The following is a 19,052-nucleotide window of genomic DNA, read 5'->3' on the forward strand; positions in this document are numbered from 1 at the left end:
CTCAAAACTAATGCTAAAGACTCAAATTTTATCCATTTGCAAAGAATTTGACAGAAGAGAATTTTCGGAGATGCTGAAGAGTGACAGTTTGATAAGAACTTTGCAGTGCCCCATAACAGCCACATAAACTTCTAATTTGTTCTGAACATGTTAACTGATCAATTTTCCATGTGCAGTAATGTGATTAGGTGTCATGTACACAAGTCATCAGTTGAGAGATTCTGTCTATGCGTGGCAGTTAGCCTTCAATTTGCTCTTGTACTGCTGACAGGTATTGAGACTTTGTAATATCATAACTTCTTATGCTGACTTGTTTCCATCAGATAACATGTAACTTCTGTGATAGTATCAGTAAATGATAGGAGTAACTTAAGTTGAAGAATGGTTTATTTGTGTCCCAAAAATTACACAGTTTTATGGGTGTGGCAATTCTTTATTCACCAAATAGTGTTAATTCATTGTAGGCCATACTGATACAAAGATGATAAATTCTAGGAAATAATACATAACCAAATATAAGAATTCACTGCAAAATTCATAGGTGTAATCCTTTGTAGTTGTTATTGAAAAATACACATCAAAAGATATCAGTCTGAGTGTTGGTGAACTAAGGAAATCCACTTTGGATGGATTGAGGTGGAGGTATATAATTCATGTAATGAATCATTCTTGATTTAGTGGAAGAGTACCTAGAGGGGTAAATGTAAATACTGTTCTCATCCCAGTTCAAACAGTGATGTGGTGCTGCTACATAAAAGAACAGGTTCAACCTGCATGGGTGTCAAATGAAACAAGTGTACTGTTGTAATAGTCAACATTTAGTAATTTCATGGTGTGTTTCAGAGGTTTAAACCGCTGTCATTAGGTAGGTAAGTGTGGCATATACTTGTGTTGAGACTTAAGGGTAACCTGTGGCAAAAATAGTGAAAGTGCCAGTAAATATGTTTTGTTGAATTTTATAGTAGTTACAATACAACCTTGCAGAAACGTTAGCATTTCAGCTGTAAGGAAGTCTTTAGTATGGGAGCAGTATTTACAATTGAGTAGATAAGTTCTACTTGTAGACAATGGGTTTTTGACTTGGGTAACAAACACTTTCTACGTCACTAAAACCCCCCTCTGCCAACACTTAGACATAACTTTTGTTGGGAATTTCACTTATATTTATTTAAGGGTTGGCCAGATTTGGCATCTTTAAACTTTGTTCACATGCCGTTTGTGAACAAACTGTAAGTACATTAGAAGCTGAATTTAATTAGTGTTGGCTTTTGACAGCTATTCCTTTAATTGTATAATTGTTCACTTGTTGAATAATAAATTGTGCCGTTGTTACTTTGTCTGTTGTAATTGAGATACTGTGTTCCTTAAAACAAACAAAAAATTGCAAACTGATATGTATTATGACTGGATAGATCTTCATTTATAGTTTTCATAAAGCTTCAGTTCTGGGGGAGGGGAGGAAGGGGGCTGAAGGATTGAAAACAAAGTTCTTTTTTAAAAATCGTGTTATAAATGTTGCTCGTTTTCAGCATTCCTTCTAGAGATTTTATACCATCAGTTACTACTACACTATTCAGATGGTAAGTTAGTGAAAGTCAGTTGCACTTTAGCCATAGGAATTAGAGGGCCAGGGGTACACAGCAAATTTGAATTGTCCAGATGGAGCTCATCACTTGCGTGCTCAACGCCATATCTCCATACCCAGCTATACCTGACCACATATACATATAAATGTACTCTAAAAATATGTGGACAGTCCACAGAGGTTGAAAGTGTAGTTTCCTACAGAAACTATGAAACAAAAACAAGGGAAGTTAATTTGATTTTGATTCTAATACGCTATATATTTATCTTCTCCACAAGTTCTGTATAATTACATTCTATTGTATGATCTATTCCTGTACCTGAGGAAGGACCATTGTATTATCTGACAATTATTGTTCACTTTAGCACAACAATATTGTTTGTATTTAGCATTTCACCTGTCTTTGCCATTGTTTAATAATCAGTGCAAGCATCTCGATACATCTGTTGCCTCCATCTGTAAATGCTGGGTACTTCTTTACGAAAATAATTTTATATTCAACTAGGCATGTGTTAATCATGATTTTTATATCGACAAGTTGCATTGTAGTTTGTACCCTTTTAAAATGTAGTAAAATTTGTTGTCAAGTTTGATTCAAAAATTCACATGCAAATTTAACACTGCACAAAATGTCAAAGTTGACATATAGCATCAGCATGTATCAAATTATTTTTTGAGAGATGTGTGTCCCTTTTTTTGTGTACATGAAAGCTGCTTTTAACAAGTCATTGTATTTATAAGCATTCCAGAATGTCCGTATTTTACATTGTTACCACAGAAGTGATACTGCAGAGTTTTTAATATAGTTTTAAGTCTGAAAGTGATGTTTCTCTGTGATGTTAAAAGTACAGTGTATACAAAGCACTATAATTTTGCAAGTATCAGTTACATTTAACACCATACTTTCTATTTCTTTTCTTTTTATCACATTTGTGTAGTAGCAAATGTAATGTTGTAACTGATATTAAAGCTCTGTCTGTAGTATAGTTTTTCAATGTAATAAAAACATAAACAGTGTACAGATTTTTTAAACCATGCATTCTGCATATCATGTATTTTTTCATAATAAAAAAGATAAAATCAGTTTTTAAATATTTCTTCTTATTTTCTTTATGGTAATGCATTGTGTGGAAATTAACCAGGAGTGGGCACGCCTATGTATAGTTTTACAGTTGTGAGTCCATACCTATACCTTCATTATTGCACCAGCTGACACAGTGATAAGTTGTGTTTTCATACGTCCAAGTGAGCAACAATAACATAAAATATAAACAACAAGCTATATGAAAAAAAATTTATGATCTGTGCAGGGAAATGACCCAGATTACAAGGTAGCAGTACAATCTCATAAGGCAGTTTTCTACAAGACAATTAGTAATCGAATAAGCGGTTGGCTGAGATATGAAGCAACAGTGCTGTGTAATGCTTTGAGTGGCTCATTGCAGTAGGGTAACATTTGTATGCAGCAAAAGAGTAATATAATGAAAGATTATTTATTATTATTTAATGAAACAGTTATTTAGCTTGTGTAAGGTGTGTTTATTTTATTGTTGTTGAATTAAACTAAGAGTAAACTAATTTTGCTCATATGTGTTTACTTAGATAACATAAAGGCAGCTATTCTTTATAAGGAAACAAAGTGCACTGCATGGCTGTCTGTGTTATGAAAAATGGTGCACCTACTCGAACAGTAGCTACACTCCACAATCAAAATAAATACCAGAAGATTAAATGCTATTGGAAGTAAATATGCACAACGAATTCTGTTGATATAGCATATACCAGTATTCTTTTATGTAACTTTTTAGACATTTCTTTAAGAGATTAAAGTGTTTTGAAGAAAGCTAGCACTAACATTCAGTGAATCTGAAACAAGAAAAGTAAAAAACAATAGTCCACACACTAAAGCATAAAAAATTAGGATGTATGAATCAAGCATTCCTTCTTTTGGTGTGAGGAATGATATAAATATTCTCCTTCAACCTGTCTTATTCTACATCTACATAGATACTCCACAAGCCACTGTACGATGCATGGCGGAGCGTACCTTGTACCACTACTTGTTATTTTTTTTCATGTTCCACTTGCAAATAGAGCAAGGGAAAAATAACTATCTGTATGCCTTCATATGAGTCCTAATTTCTCATCTTATCTTTGCGGTCTTTACGCACAATGTATGTTGGCAACAGAAGAATTGTTTGGCAGTCAGCTCCAAATACCAGTTTTCTAAATTTTCTCTTTAGTGTTTCCAGGGATTCCCATTTGAGTTCCTGAAGAATCTCGTAACACTTACGTGTTGTTTGACCCTGTCACTAACAAATCTAGTAGCCTGCCCCCGAATTGCTTCAATGTCTTCCTTCAATCCAACCTGGTACAGATCCCAAACAATCAAGCAATACTCAAGAACAGGTCACACCAGTGCCCTATATGCAGTCTCCTTTACAGGTGAACCACTGTTTCCTAAAATTCTCCCAGTAAACCGAAATCAAATCATTCGCCTTCGCTACCACAGGTCTCACATGTTCGTTCCATCTCATATTGCCTTTCAACGTTATGGCCAGACATTTAAACGACATGACTGTGTCAAGCAGGACACTAGCAACACTGTATCCAAACATTACAGGTTTGGTCTTCCTACTCATCCACATCAACTTACATTTTTCCACATTTAGGGCCAGCTGCAATTCATCACACCAACTGGAAATTTTGTCTAAGTCATCTTGTAACTTCCTACAGTCACTCAATTTCGGCGTCTTACAGTACACCATGGTATCGTCAGCAAACAACCGCAGATCACTGCCCACTGTGTTAGCCAAATCATTTATGTATCTAGAGAACAGCAGCAGTCCTGTTACACTTCCCTGGGGAAATCCTAAAATACCCTTGTCTCTGATGAACACTCGCAATCGAGGGAAACATACTGGGTTCTATTATTTAAGAAGTCTTTGAGCCCCTGAAATATCTGTGAACTTATTCCATATCCTTGTACCTTTGTTAACAGCCTGTAAAGGGGTCTGTGTCAAATGCTTTCCAAAACTCTAGAAATATGGAAACTGCCTGTTGCCCATCATTCATAGTTCTCGGTTCATGATGTGAGAAAAGAGCAAGCTAAGATTCACACGAGTTATGTTTTCTAAAACCATGCTGATTCATGGATATAAGCTTCTCTGTGTCAAGAAAGTTTACTATATGTGAATTTACAACTGAGAATATGTTCAAGGATTTCACAGCAAACAGAAGTTAAGGATATTGCTCCATATGAAGCTAATCAACCACCAATACATCCTCTTTGATAGGGCCACATCATTTACACCTTATAATTGTCATTTGCATTATTACCACATGTGAAGCACACATCTGTAGTGAGAAGCAATCAGTCCCTCTCCCTCTTATAGGAATTACTAGATGAAAAAAATTGGTACAGGAGAAGAAATGGTGAGTTGCATCAAATCAGTTAGAAACAACAGAAAACGAAAAAAAAAATTGTGATGTCCTAGTCACAAAGCATCACTTGGTTTGTTACGAAGCACCACTCTGGACTCTCCCAGCTCTTTGACAACTTTTTGTCATGCTGTGAAAGTGTATGAGTACATCCCACACAAAAACTTTCTCTCCTTCCTTCAGAGCGATGTTCCATCAGCTTGCACACCGATGATAAATGATGATCCATCATATATTGCTCTTCCTTGTATCATCTTACTGAATTAGCTGTACAACATGAAAGACAGATTTGTAACACCTGTTACAGTTTTTTCACTGTTACACCATATAGCACCAGAAGCAGGCCCACCTATAAGAGCAGTCATATCATATCAAATTCTCTACAGTCATTGCACATCATTTTATAAGATGTACCACCAAACCAGCCATCCCTGTATGAAGAGTCACTGTCAAGCTGTGGCCAAGAGCGTGCTGTTAAGCACAGTATTGTGAACTACTCACATGCCATCTGGATTACTCATTCTCCCCAAAGACCAACTTTACCGAATTGGAATAATCTTTGTCCCATCATTCTGCCCAATCTCCAATCCTCCACTTATAACTGTCAAAAATTATCATAATACTTTGCAGGATAATAATGTGGCTGCTACACGGTACATTCCTGGTTAATCTTAATGAATACAAATGCTCTTAAAAGCAAAAATGCTTGGGAAGAACATTTTAGCTGTTGATCTACATACCACTTTATAGTAAGTGGGAGGTAGCTGCAAGCACATTGTGCATTTGATACTGGTCTAAGAAGATGGTATATCTGAACTTGAAAAAGATGACAGTGAACCATAGAAGAGTAGTCTTGTTCTTTAACACCCCTTCCACCGTGTCTGATAATTGATCCATTACCTCCATATTCCACTTTCTTGTGCCATGTTGGGGTGAGGTTTCACTGAAGTTAGGTCACTGCCTAAAACTCAATGACATTCTGATTCTATACAGGTTGTTACAAAAAGGTACAGCCAAACTTTCAGGAAACATTCCTCACACACAAATAAAGAAAAGATTTTACGTGGACATGTGTCTGTAAACACTTAATTTCCATGTTAGAGCTCATTTTAGTTTGGTCCCCATGTTCTTCCACTTACGCTCAATGGAGCACGTTATCATGATTTCATGCGGGATACTCTACCTGTGTTGCTAGAACATGTGCCTTTACAAGTACGACACAACATGTGGTTCATGCACGATGGAGCTCGTGCACATTTCAGTCGAAGTGTTCGTATGCTTCTCAACAACAGATTCAGTGACCGTTGGATTGGTAGAGGCGGACCAATTCCATGGCCTCCACACTCTCCTGACCTCAACCCTCGTGACTTTCATTTATGGGGGCATTGTCTACGCAACCCCGGTACCAAATGTAGAGACTCTTTTGCTCATATTGTGGACGGCTGTGATACAATACGCCATTCTCCAGGGCTGCATCAACACATGAGGGATTCCATGCGACGGAGGGTGGATGCATGTGTCCTCGCTAACGGAGGACATTTTGAACACTTCCTGTAACAAAGTGTTTGAAGTCATGCTGATACATTCTGTTGCTGTGTGTTTCCATTCCGTGATTTGAAGAGAAGTAATAAACTGAGCTCTAACATTGAAAGTAAGCGTTTCCGGACACATGTCCACATAACATATTTTCTTTATTAGTGTGTGAGGAATGTTTCCTGAAAGTTTGGCCGTACCTTTTTGTAACACCCTGTATAAAGGCTGTTAGTGGCACCACAGTTAGTGTCCAGTCCCAAGGGAATGAGACAGGAAGTGAAACTGAAGGTATAAAAGCAAAAGCTGAAGTGCTTAACTCTGTTTTCAAATGTTACTTTAATAGGGCAAACCCAAGGGAAAAGCCCCAATTTAATACTCATACCACTGAAAAGATGAATGAAATAAGTATTAGTGTCAGTGGTGTTGAGCAACAGCTGAAATCATTAAAATTGAACAAAGTTCCATGGTCCAATTGATTCTATACTGAATTTGCAGCTGGGTTAGCCCCTCTTCTAACAGTAATCTATTGTAGATTGCTCAAACAATAAACCGTGCCCAGTTCTTGGAAAAAGGCACAGGTCACACCGGTCTACAAGAAGGTAGTAGAAGTGATCCACAAAATTACTGTCCAATATCCTTGACAATGATTTGTTGTTGAATCATAAAACATATTCTGATCTTAAACATAATGAGGTATCTTGAACAGAATGATCTCCTCAATCCCAACCAGCATGGGTTTTGAAAACATCTATCATGTGAAGTGCAACTTGCACTTTTCTCACATGACATACTGAAGGCCTTGAATCAAGGCAACCAGGTCGATGCAGTATTTCTTGATTACTAAAAAGCATTTGACTCAGTACTGCTCCTATGCTTATTGACAGAAATACATTCATATGGGATATCAAGTGAAATTTGTGACTGGACTGAGGACTTTTGGGTTGGGAGAACACAGCATGTTATCTTGGACAGAGAGCCATCATCAGATGTAGAAGGAATTTCGGGTGTGCCCCAGGGAAGTGTGTTGGGACCCTTGCTGTTCACGTTGTATGTTAGTGACCTTGCAGACGATATTAACAGTAAAATCAGGCATTTTGCAGGTGATGCAGTTATCCATAATAAAACCCTATCTGAAAGAAGCTGCATAAATAGTCAGTCAGATCTGGATAAGATTTCAATGTGGTACAGAGACTGGCAGCTTGCTCTAAATGTAAAATTTTGCACATCACAAAACGAAAAAATATAGTATCCTATGACTATAATATCAATGAGTCGCTGTTGGAATTGGGCAACTAATACAAATTACTTTGTAGGGATATGAAACGGAATGATCACATAGGCTCAGCCATGGGTAAAGCAAGTGATAGACTTCAATTTACTGATGGAATACTGGGTAAGTGCAATCAGTTTTCAAAGGAGATTGCTTACATATCACTCATGTGACCAGTCCTAGAATATCGCTCAAGCATGTGGGACCCGTGTCAGATAGGACTAACTGGGGATACTGAATATAAACAGAGAAGGGCAGCATGAATGGTCACAGGTTTGTTGAATCCATGGGGGAGTGTCACAGAGATACTGAAGGAGCTGAACTTCAGACTCTTAAAGACAGATATAAACTATCCTGAGAAAGTCCATTAACAAAGTTCTGCTTTAAATGATTACTCTAGAAGTATACTACAGCCCCCTACATATTGGTTATATAGGGATCATGAGGCTAAGATTAGAATAATTACTGCACACACAGAGGAAACCAGACAATCATTCTTCCTGCGGGGGTGAATGGAACAGGAAGAAACCCTAATAACAATGGAACGTACCCTCTGCCATGCACCTCCTGGTGGTGTGTAGGGTATAGATGTAGATGTAGATGTGTGTACCCTGCATTGTCTTGACTGACCCATGGGCCACTTTTCATCAAAATCCATTGTCTAGCCTACCTTTGTCTTTGAAATATGTACTGTGGACAGCACAAACCCAAACCAACATGTACAGTTTTTCTCACATTTTATCTTGAGTCAGTGCAATACCAAAACATTTCCCAATGTTGCATTGTGTAATGTGATGTAGTCCAGTGACATAAAATATGGCCGAAGCACTGTCTCTTTTGTAACATAGCAAGCAACTTTGCTCCCCAAAAGTGTAATACAATAGATGATGATGATGGTAACTCAAGAAGAATTGACACGATTAGTGGGAGTGACACAGCAAGCCATTTCAAAACGTCTCAAGGCTTTGGGCATGATTCAGAAAGGAGGAACTTGGGTACCGTGTGAACTGAAACCAAGAAACGTTGAATGACGTTTGTGAACAGTTGCCTCAGAGGCAAAAACGGAAGGGATTTCTTCAGCGCGTTGTGACCCGAGACGAAAAATGGGTTCATTATGATAACCCTATCCCGGCCATGCTTCCACATTGACGGTCAAACCAAATATTCACAGCTCCAAGATCATGCTCTGCATTTGGTGGGACCAGCTCGGCATCGTGTACTATGAGGTGTTAAAATCAAGTGAAACTATCACAGGTGCTCATTATCGAATGCAATTAATGTGTTTGAGCAGAACATTAAAAGACAAACAGCCACAATACAGCGAGAGGCACGATAAAGTGATTTTGCAGCATGACATCGCTAGACCCCACGTTGCAAAAGACGTCAAAACGTACTTGGAAATGTTAAAATGGGAAGTCGTACCCCACCCACCGTATTCTCCAGGCACTGCCCCCTCAAACTATCACCTGTTTAGATCAATGGCACATGGCCTGGCTAAGCAACACTTCCAATCTCATGAACAAGTCACAAATTGGATTGATTCGTGGATCGTTTCAAAAGATGAACAATTTTTTCGACGCGGGATTCATACACTGCCCGACAGATGGGAGAAAGTAGTGGCCAGTGATGGAAAATACTTTGAATGATATATGTGTAACCAATTTGTTTCATTGAAGCCTCAAATGTTGGGGGAAAAAATGGCAGATGAAAAGTTGTACACCTTGTATATAACTTAATGAACTGAAAATTGCAACAAAAAGATATAATGGTGGATGATAGCTTTGTACATGAAATGGGTAAAAGTCAACAATGGAAAATCCAGGATGGAATGTAACAGCATTATGAAACGGACAGTTGCTACACACCTTATAGCATAGATGCTGAGTCGCAGATAGGCACAACTAAAAGACTGTCAGAAATGAGTTTTTGCGCAACAAGGCTTTCTTTGGAGATAGCATGTGCGCACGCGTGCACATGCCCCCCCCCCCCCCCCCCCCCCACACACACACACACACGCACACACCAGCAGGAAATATCGGAAGCTTCACAAAGTGGAGTCATTGTTATTGGAGACTTAAGTGTTGATTTCCAAACAGACAGTACTGACAAATGTCCAGCTTTAGTTTATTTTCCACACTAAAATTCGTTATGAGGATTGAAAGACATAGCGCATAAACTATTGCCAATTTGTTTTCATACCCAACCACGTACAGTGATTTAATTGCCAAACCAATAGTCAGTGTTTTCTTGACCTTAATAGTCAAATGTTACATTTAGGCTAGTTAGGTACAGATCACAGAAGAAAAGTATTTTATTCCAGAATCATACACAATGATTTGATAACAGTGCTTATAGAGAAATTATGGGAAGACACTGGGGATAAATTTACAAAGCAGACAATGATGGAAAATGCAACTATTTCATAAATACATTGCTAAAGAACTATGAGCTTCATTTTCCCTTAAAACGAACTTGGGTACAATTGAACAGAAGCAATTCTAAGAGGCAGATAACTCCCTGGACTGAAGTATCTTATGCTAGGAAGAGAATGCTCTGAGTAATTCAGAGAACAAGTCGTACACAAGATTTGAAACTCCATTACACCAGTTGAATCCTCTGCTATCGTCAAAAAAACACCCCTCATGTACCATTCTCCAAAATTAAAATCTTCCAAGAATAACAAAAGAACTATTTGGAATATCATCAAACAAGAAACAAAAAAACTAGTAACCCACATGAAACTGAGCCTCCCAAAAATAGCCCTGGCAAGAATGGTGGCACTTTGAAATCATTGGCCATGAATATCTATTATTACTTCCTTAGAGAGGGTGCTCCTAGTAATAAACAATCAAATACAGATGTGAAATGCCCAAAAATTTATGTGAATTTGTATATGGAAGACCCAATGGGGATGTAAATAGAGTATCAGTTAGGGCAGCATTATAACTGAGGATGAACTTCATTATTACCATTTTGTCTTTATTTACAAGAAGCTTGTTTGCTGTAAGCTATGCGGACAGAGTATTGAAACTGATCTCAGTGCTGTTAGCAGCAGACTGCATATCACTGCCACAGCTGATGAAGGATATGTCATCGGCATAGCTTACAACAATGCAATTTTGGGGTTCAAATAAGTTATTTACATATACAAGGAACAGAAAAGGCCCTGGTATGCTTCCTTGAGGCATGCCAGATTGAAGTGTCCTGAAGGTTGATTTGGTTGTTAGGAGCTGCTCATTATTTTTATAAGTTAGCTTTACACACTGTTCCCTGTCTTTCAAATAGGAGGTAAGTAGTTTCAAGGCTAGTCCTCTCAACCCATACTCTTCTAGCTTACACAGAAGAATGGTATGATTCACAGTATCAAAGGCTTTACTAATATCTACGAAATTGCCTATTACCTTGTCACTTTTGTCCAGTTTATTTAATATTTCATGTATAAAAGATGCTACTGCTATTGTAGTAGACCTCCCTTTTCTAAATCCACATTGTAGGTTGTTTAACAGATTGTGTTTGGTGAAATATGATTCAACTTGATTTAATATTACTCTCTCTAACAATTTGCCTAGTTCTGAGGTTAATGATATTGGCCTGTAGTTTTTCGTGTCAGTTTTTAATCCCTTTTTATACGCTGGTAAAATTTCAGTAATTTTCAAAAGGTCAGGGACTACACCATTACTAAGGGAGGTATTTATCAAGTGAGTCAGGGGTTTCACTAATTCACTAATTCATCTCTCCATTCCTTTAGCAGTTTAGGTGAAATGTCATCCCAGCCACAAGTGCTGGGTCAAAGTGCTGATATGATTGCTAGGATGTCCCTCTCAGTAATGCCGTGGATATAAAAGGACTGGCTAGATTTTCCAAGACTAAAATTTTTTGGCTTGATTTGAACTTCATTTGTACCAACTGTACTGAACTTTTGTATAAATTCCTCACACACTTCTTTTGGATCATTTATTTCTTCACCATTATCTTTTAATGTTATGTCGCTGTGTTCACAGGAATTCTTTCTTTATGATTATTTTCCAGGCAGTTTTACTGATACAGCTAGAGTTCCTTATTTCAGAGGTATACTTCTGTGCTTTTAGGTTAATCAAGGACTCTCTGTATGTTTTTCTGAGCAGTTTATATTTTGTTGAGAAATATTGTAGTTTCGTAGCTCTAAAAAGTTTATAGCAATCTTTCATTTTCTCCCTCAGTTCAGTAATTTCAGAAGGGAGATTCTTAGCTTTATGGTTTACAGCTTTATTTACTTTTTTAACTAAGGACAGGTTTCATGTAAAGTGTTACTGAATAACTTACAGAAATATTCCCATTTTTCATTCACTTCAATTGCATTGTAGGTACACTGGTTCCCATTTTTCATTCCCTAGTGCCATCTTAAGTTTAGAATAATTAAATTTTCTTTTATATATATAACTGTATCACTTTCAGTTACATCTATGTTCCCTACATCGATTTCCATAGTAAGGGCTCTGCGATCACAAATTTAGTTTTCTAAGGTGTTTACATTTACTTTCTCTTTTCCTACATTTGTGAGAACATGGTCAATACATGTCTTCATATTTGCAGTGACTCTTGTAGGTTCTGAGTTCATTTGTTTAAAGTTATAACACTGTAATACATCCATATAGCACAAATAATTAACACTATTATTTAATGAGTCTATGTTGATGTCTCCAACAAGCAATTAAGTGTTTTTTTATACACTGCTGTCCCCTCCAAAAAGTCCTTTAGGCAATTTAGAAACTCTTCTGTGTTACTTCCAGGTGGCCTATACAGTGCTGCTATAATAAGGCTGTTGTTTCCATACTTTAGGTTTACTGCTCCAACCTCAAATACCATTTCAGTACTCAGATCATCTATCCATTTCACTTTTTCACATTTTACACCATTTCTACTATAAATGCCTACCCCACCACTTTTTTATGTCTTTCTGCAGTACAAGTTTATAAGTTTGTAATTTTTTAGCCTCTAACCATATGATTCCTCTTCCTTGCATCCCAATTCACTCACTAGGAAGTGGTGTGGCTTACTTTCATTTAGGTAAACATTCCGCTGCTCTATTTTATTAGTTACATACTGGACATTCTGATATGCAAGGGTTAATTTATTATGCTTTCCTCTAAAAAAACATCATTGTTTACTTTGTGACTGAGAATTTCGTTTAATTCGTCTTTTTCTTTGATAATTTCCCATATTTTGTCACACAAGAATTTTTTGCCTTCAAAATTTAGGTTCATACCATGTCTGGTATGTAGGCTTCTGTTCAGTTGGCCTATATCTAATATTTTACATTTGCCAAAACGAGCACACATTTGTTTCATTTTAATGTTTGTTTTTTGAATCAACTTATTTACACATGAATTGTGCATGAGATCATACCTGTGAGGCAGCATTGTAATAATGGTGTTTCGTGATTTATTTGCTTCTAGGAAGTTTTCCAGGCCTGCTAGGCTCTCTTTCTCACGGAGATTCTGGTTCTCATTTCCTCTATACAGCCGCTTTGGATGTTATCAAGATTCCCAAATACTGGAATGACTGAACCTGTTCTAATACCACTCCATCATGTGATAAATTAATTGTGTCATCTTTTTTTCTAATCCTCATCACTTTGGTCTTGCCAATGCTTACTTTCATTCCAAACTCTTTACCCACACTCACAATACTCTCCATCACTACCTGGAGCTCCTCCTCTGTTTCTGCTCGCAAAGTCATATCATCAGTGTACTTGGTTTTCATTCTTTCTCCTCCCACTATTAGTCCTTTTCATTTTTCACAGCCTTATTGGTTACCTTTTCAGTATTGTGAGACTCTAAGAAAACTATGGCGAGCCATCGAAAACAGGAGGCGAGGAATTCTTCTGGGAGGAACTGTGTTTCTTCACAACAATACCCATCTCAAGAATTATGGGATCTATTTGGATGGGAAATTTTTGATCATCCACCCTTTGATCCGGATGTTACTCCTAGCTATTTCCACCTTTACGCTAAGCTGAAAAAGTTCATGGAAAGTAAACATTTTGGGAGTGGTAAAAAGTTGGAGAATGCAGTGACCACCTGATTTTATGAACTGGTGGCAGAAGGGTACTAAGAGGGAAGTCTGAAGCTCAGGCTCAAAAGGAGCTTCATGTATGTAATAGAATTATTCTTTCCAATGAATATTGTGGTTTCCATTTTGTGTAACTAACTAGTCTTTATTTTCTGTATGGCCTTCATACTTCAGGGTTGGAATCTACTCACTGGGAGAACACTGAACAAAATGTGTTATGTATGAACACATCAGAAACTAAGTACTTTTTTTTTACTTATTAAATACATTCTTTCACTGCTGAGCTGAGAAATTTATTTTTTACCCTTGTGTTCACATCCCACTTTTAACCACTGACATGGATGCACTACCAGTTGAGTCCAGAAAGTTGTCCTGTTCGGCTGCAAGGCAGTGAAGAAATGCGCGGGAAGCATCAACTTGTTGCCGCATGTGGTCCTCAGTCAGCATGCATGGCACCCATCTTGCACACACCTCCTGGTAATTCAAAGTTTCCGTTAAAATTCTGTGAGTGGTGCTTCGGGAAACCTCAGGAACTAACGTGCAGAGGTTATCCAGGGTGATCCAACAATCCTCACGCATGCTTTGCTCAACCTTCAACACTGTCTCCTCAGAAATTGACGGTCTCCCGCTCCTTTGTTTGTCATGAATTTCAGTCCAACCAGCTGCAAACTCTCTACACCACTTACAAACATTTTTGACTCCATTCACGACTCGCCACTTCCGTCAATTGGCGACAGATCTCAATCGGCGCAGTGCCCTTTGCATTCAAAAACCGAATAACTGCGTGCAGTTCACACTTGGCGGTAACATCCAATGGGAGCTCCATTCTCAAGAAGCTAAGCCAAGACTGAGCGCCTCAGCGCGGCGTGCGCATGCTTACACACAGCACATGAAGCACTCTTCATAACATTGTCACCAACTGCCACACAAACAGAGTTCTGTACTTATAAAAAAATAGGAGGCCTTACTTTTGAGATTACCCTCATATCACTGTGAAAAATATTGACCTTTGCTCCCTAAACACCCTGTATAATAACAACAGTGCTTTTGTTTTAGCACTACCTCATACACATTTTACAGAACTGGAAAACAAATGTTGGCGATAATTTTGGACCACATAGTCCCAGTGGCAAGGTAGTAAAGTGAACCATTGTCAGGGTTAACTGGATCTCTCAGTTAAATAAATAAATTTCAGCATCCAATACACTGCAAAAATGCTAAAATACACATTTAAGATTATATTTATGAATAAAATAAACATGGAAATAGTGAAGTTAGTAAACATTGAATTAAGTGACATCAATCTGGAACCTTTGCTCCCTAAACACCCTGTATAATAACAACAGTGCTTTTGTTTTAGCAGTACCTCATACACATTTTACAGAACTGGAAAAAAAAAACTTTGGCATTAATTTTGGACCACATAGTACCAGTGGCAAGGTAAAGTGAACCATTGTCAGGGTTAACTGGATCTCTCAGTTAAATAATTAAATTTCAGCATCCAATACACAGCAAAAATGCTAAAATACACATTTAATATTATATTTATGAATAAAATAAACATGGAAATAGTGAAGTTAGTAAACATTGAATTCAGTGACTTCAATCTGGAACCATCTCTTATTCTGAGAGTGAGTCACAGATCTATGTACTGGATTGGGTAGTTTCACAATTATTTCATTTGAAGCAAATGTGGTACCTTCATCTGCAGCTTCAAATTTTGTAATAATTGAAACAACTCTTATAAAATTTAACATCACAGGCATCATCATACACTTTAATCGCTTGAGCAACATTAATTACAATGACTCACAGGTGTTTTCCTTTGTACTTTAATTACAATAATGCCCTTTCTTTACAGTTTAATCATATTCATTACCATCTGTGTACAAATCAGCACCTTGGTAATCAATGTACTGGAAGTGATCAGAATCTTCTGAGTTACTGCTGCTCTTTTCCAATATTTGCTATTCTTTGTAACTGTTTTGACCTTTCGTCTTTTGATGTGTCTCTAACTGTTGTTTAACAGCTGTACTGGTATAGGTAGTTGATTTTCCTTTCTTTCTATCTCTTGTTGTTTCTCTTTCACCAGTCTTAGGACATGGACAAACTTGCACAGGATATCTAATTTTTTCATTTTTTTTTTTTTATTTCTTATGGCTGATGCTCAAGTTTCTTCAACTGCCATCTGCACATGTGCTTGTATCTTCTCCATGTGAGTCATCTGCTGTTTGCTGCTGAACAGCTATAAGTCTGCCCATTACAAAAGATGACAAAAAATCTATGTTAATACATTTGAGGTGAAAGGTGAAACTAAAGAGTTTCAAGATATTATACACTATAAATGCAAAGGATATGCTACACATACAAGGCTTGCACTGTTGTATACAGTAATTGTTGGTGCATTAGCTGTTGTTCCTTTGAAATTACTAATGAGATCAGTGCAGGAAATGTTATATTTAGCCTTTACAGGTCCAAATACAGGTCATCCTAGAATATTGCTCAATTGTGTGGGATTCATATCATATAAAACTAATAGAGGATATTAAAAGCATACAGGGAAGGGCAACATGAATAGTTATGGACTTCAGGGTTTGTTTGACCAATGGGAGAGTATCACAGAGATGCTGAAGGACCTGAACTGGCAAGTGCTTGAAGATAGATTCTAACTATCATGAGAAATCCTATTACAAATATTTAAAAACCAGTTTTAAATGGCGAATCAAGGATGTACTACAAAGCCATATGTATTGCTCCCATAGTGATCACAAGATCAAGATTAGACTAATTATGGTGCACACAGAGGCATTTAAACAATCATTCTTCCTACACACCACATGTAAACAGAATGGGAAGAATCTGATTGGTACAGCAGAAAGTACCCTCTGCCATGCACTTTATTATCTTTCGCATAGAATGGATGCAGATGTAGAAATCTAAGGCCTTGATTTTGTGACCACAATGTAAAAGGAAGGTTAAGAAAACAGTGGCATTATCTTTAGCATAGTTCAAGGAAGCAATCCGAAAGTGTGATTCATGATTGTACAGAATTATTAATTTCAGTTTTTCCTTTGTTGGCTGCTCATGTTTCACACAATGGCTTAACACAGACATGAACAGTTCACTTACCATTAATCCACTTGGACTGGCTCCTACATCTCTTCCAGGTGGGGTACTTTGAGGCAAGTTGTGTCATAAAGAAAAAAAAGTGGTACTACTTTTCTTGCAGCTGCTACAATATCTGTTATAGCTACAAAAACACCTCACAAAGGGTCATTATCTAAGCTACTTGTTTCTTCTCTAAGATAAGACAGACATTCAGTAATCAACTTGTACAGATACATACATGTATTTTTATTAATGAGGTATGTTGAGAAAATATGACACAGTGATAATTGTCATCAGATTTTTAATTGAAATCTTTAGAAAAAACAAAATTACAGATAAGTTTACAGCATTCACCGCATACTGTACAAATCTGAAAGTAAACACACACATACACATACATAAATATTATTTAATTCTAATACTCTTGATCACAATAAAATGTAATTACAACTTGATGATTACCGGTTTCAGTTGACACAACCATCCCCAAAGCTATAGAAATAAACAGAAAAATTCCCTTTCAGATAACATGGAAACCCACCAGTACTTAAAGACATATATTTTTATAAAGACATTAAAACAAACAAAAATAGGAAAAAACATAGCACACTTACACTAGAATGATATTCTGTCGTTAACGCTGTACTGAGGTGGCAGTCTGAGTGTAATCATGATATGATTTTTTTTAACATATGTTTTATTACTTTTATAGTCCGCCCCAGTAGCTGAGTGGTCAACGTGACGGATTGCCGTCCTCCGGGCCCGGGTTCGATTCCCGGCTGGGTCGGAGATTTTCTCCGCTCAGGGACTGGGTGTTGTGTTGTGTTCATCATCATTTCATCCCCATCCGGCGTGCAGGTCGCCCAATGTGGCGCCGAATGTAATAAGACCTGCGCCAAGGCGGCCGGACCTGCCCCGCGAGGGGCCTCCCGGCCAATGACGCCAAACGCTCATTTCCATTTCATTTCCATTACTTTTATAAAAATTTAAATTTTTTAACGATATTGTTAGGTTTCCACATTAACAGAAAGACAATATTTCTGTTTATTTCAATAGATCTGCGGATTGTTGCTAGTCAACTGAAACTGGTAATCACCAGGTTGTAATTACGTTTTACTGTGATCAAGACTATTAAAATTTATTTGAAATAACACAGATCGCTGTGTCTCCATCATCCAACGATGTAAGTTCTTACAAACATACACCTAATTGGAAGTAAAAACACTCTCTCTCTCTCTCTCTCTCTCTCTCTCTCTCTCTCTCTCTCTGTTATAGAAACCCTACTCCTTGTCTAGCATTGTCTTAAGCTGTTGTTCTACTAGGGACATTTTAACTCTTTCATTTGTTGACCTTGCAGCTTCTCCTAATAAAGCTTTCAGTACTTTCTTCTTTCCATTTTTGTACTGTTTTACTAATTTAGGATTTTTTAATATCACATCTCTGCAAATCTTGTTGATTTCATCTGGATGTATTATCTGACTCCAATGATTTAAGTTGACAATCTGAAAGAAAAAATACTGTTTTCAAAAAAATACCCTAAAGAGCTGGGAACACACCAGTATATACATATATTTCATATTAATAAACCATGAGACACAGGAAAATTTAAAACTAAACTGAGTACAAAGTTTAGTTTTTCCCCTCTGTCAAGGTAGTAAACACTGCCTTGTCAAATTCTCAGAGATAAATACAGGCTAACAATGTACAACTACTGCTGATACAACCACATAAAAATAAATATGAGTAAGTCTTATATTTTGGAACGACAGGTTCTTTAACAGCAGAGGAAAGAGGAAATGGTTGAAGATGGGACAGGTTAGGCCAAGATGAATTCAATTTGTGTCACAAAGGTAGGCAAAGATGTTTTCTTCAGGTTACCTGCCCTTGAAGGTTATGTAATGTGTAAAAGTTATGTCCTTCTTAAACATCTATTTACAGAATAAAATGTTCTCACTTTTGGGAGCCTCATATTACATATCTCTCTTTACACAAATGATATTGGATTGAATTCTCCAATACCATACGTGCAATGCACATCCCCGTTAAACTGCAACTGACAATGCT

The 19,052-nt window shown here is 37.3% G+C and overlaps 1 protein-coding gene across 1 annotated transcript in view; it reads right to left on the bottom strand.

Annotated features, from left to right (window-relative positions):
• Positions 1 to 17,957: 17,957 nt before the first annotated feature.
• LOC126188156 (glutamyl-tRNA(Gln) amidotransferase subunit B, mitochondrial) overlaps positions 17,958 to 19,052 on the bottom strand; it is a 130,460-nt gene continuing 129,365 nt past the window's right edge. The window contains exon 10 of the mRNA XM_049929667.1: positions 17,958 to 18,490. Coding sequence (XP_049785624.1) covers positions 18,269 to 18,490 — 222 coding nt within the window. The 3' untranslated portion in view covers positions 17,958 to 18,268. The remainder of the gene's footprint in view (positions 18,491 to 19,052) is intronic.

Source organism: Schistocerca cancellata, chromosome 5 (assembly GCF_023864275.1).
Source record: "Schistocerca cancellata isolate TAMUIC-IGC-003103 chromosome 5, iqSchCanc2.1, whole genome shotgun sequence".
NCBI lineage: Eukaryota > Metazoa > Arthropoda > Insecta > Orthoptera > Acrididae > Schistocerca > Schistocerca cancellata.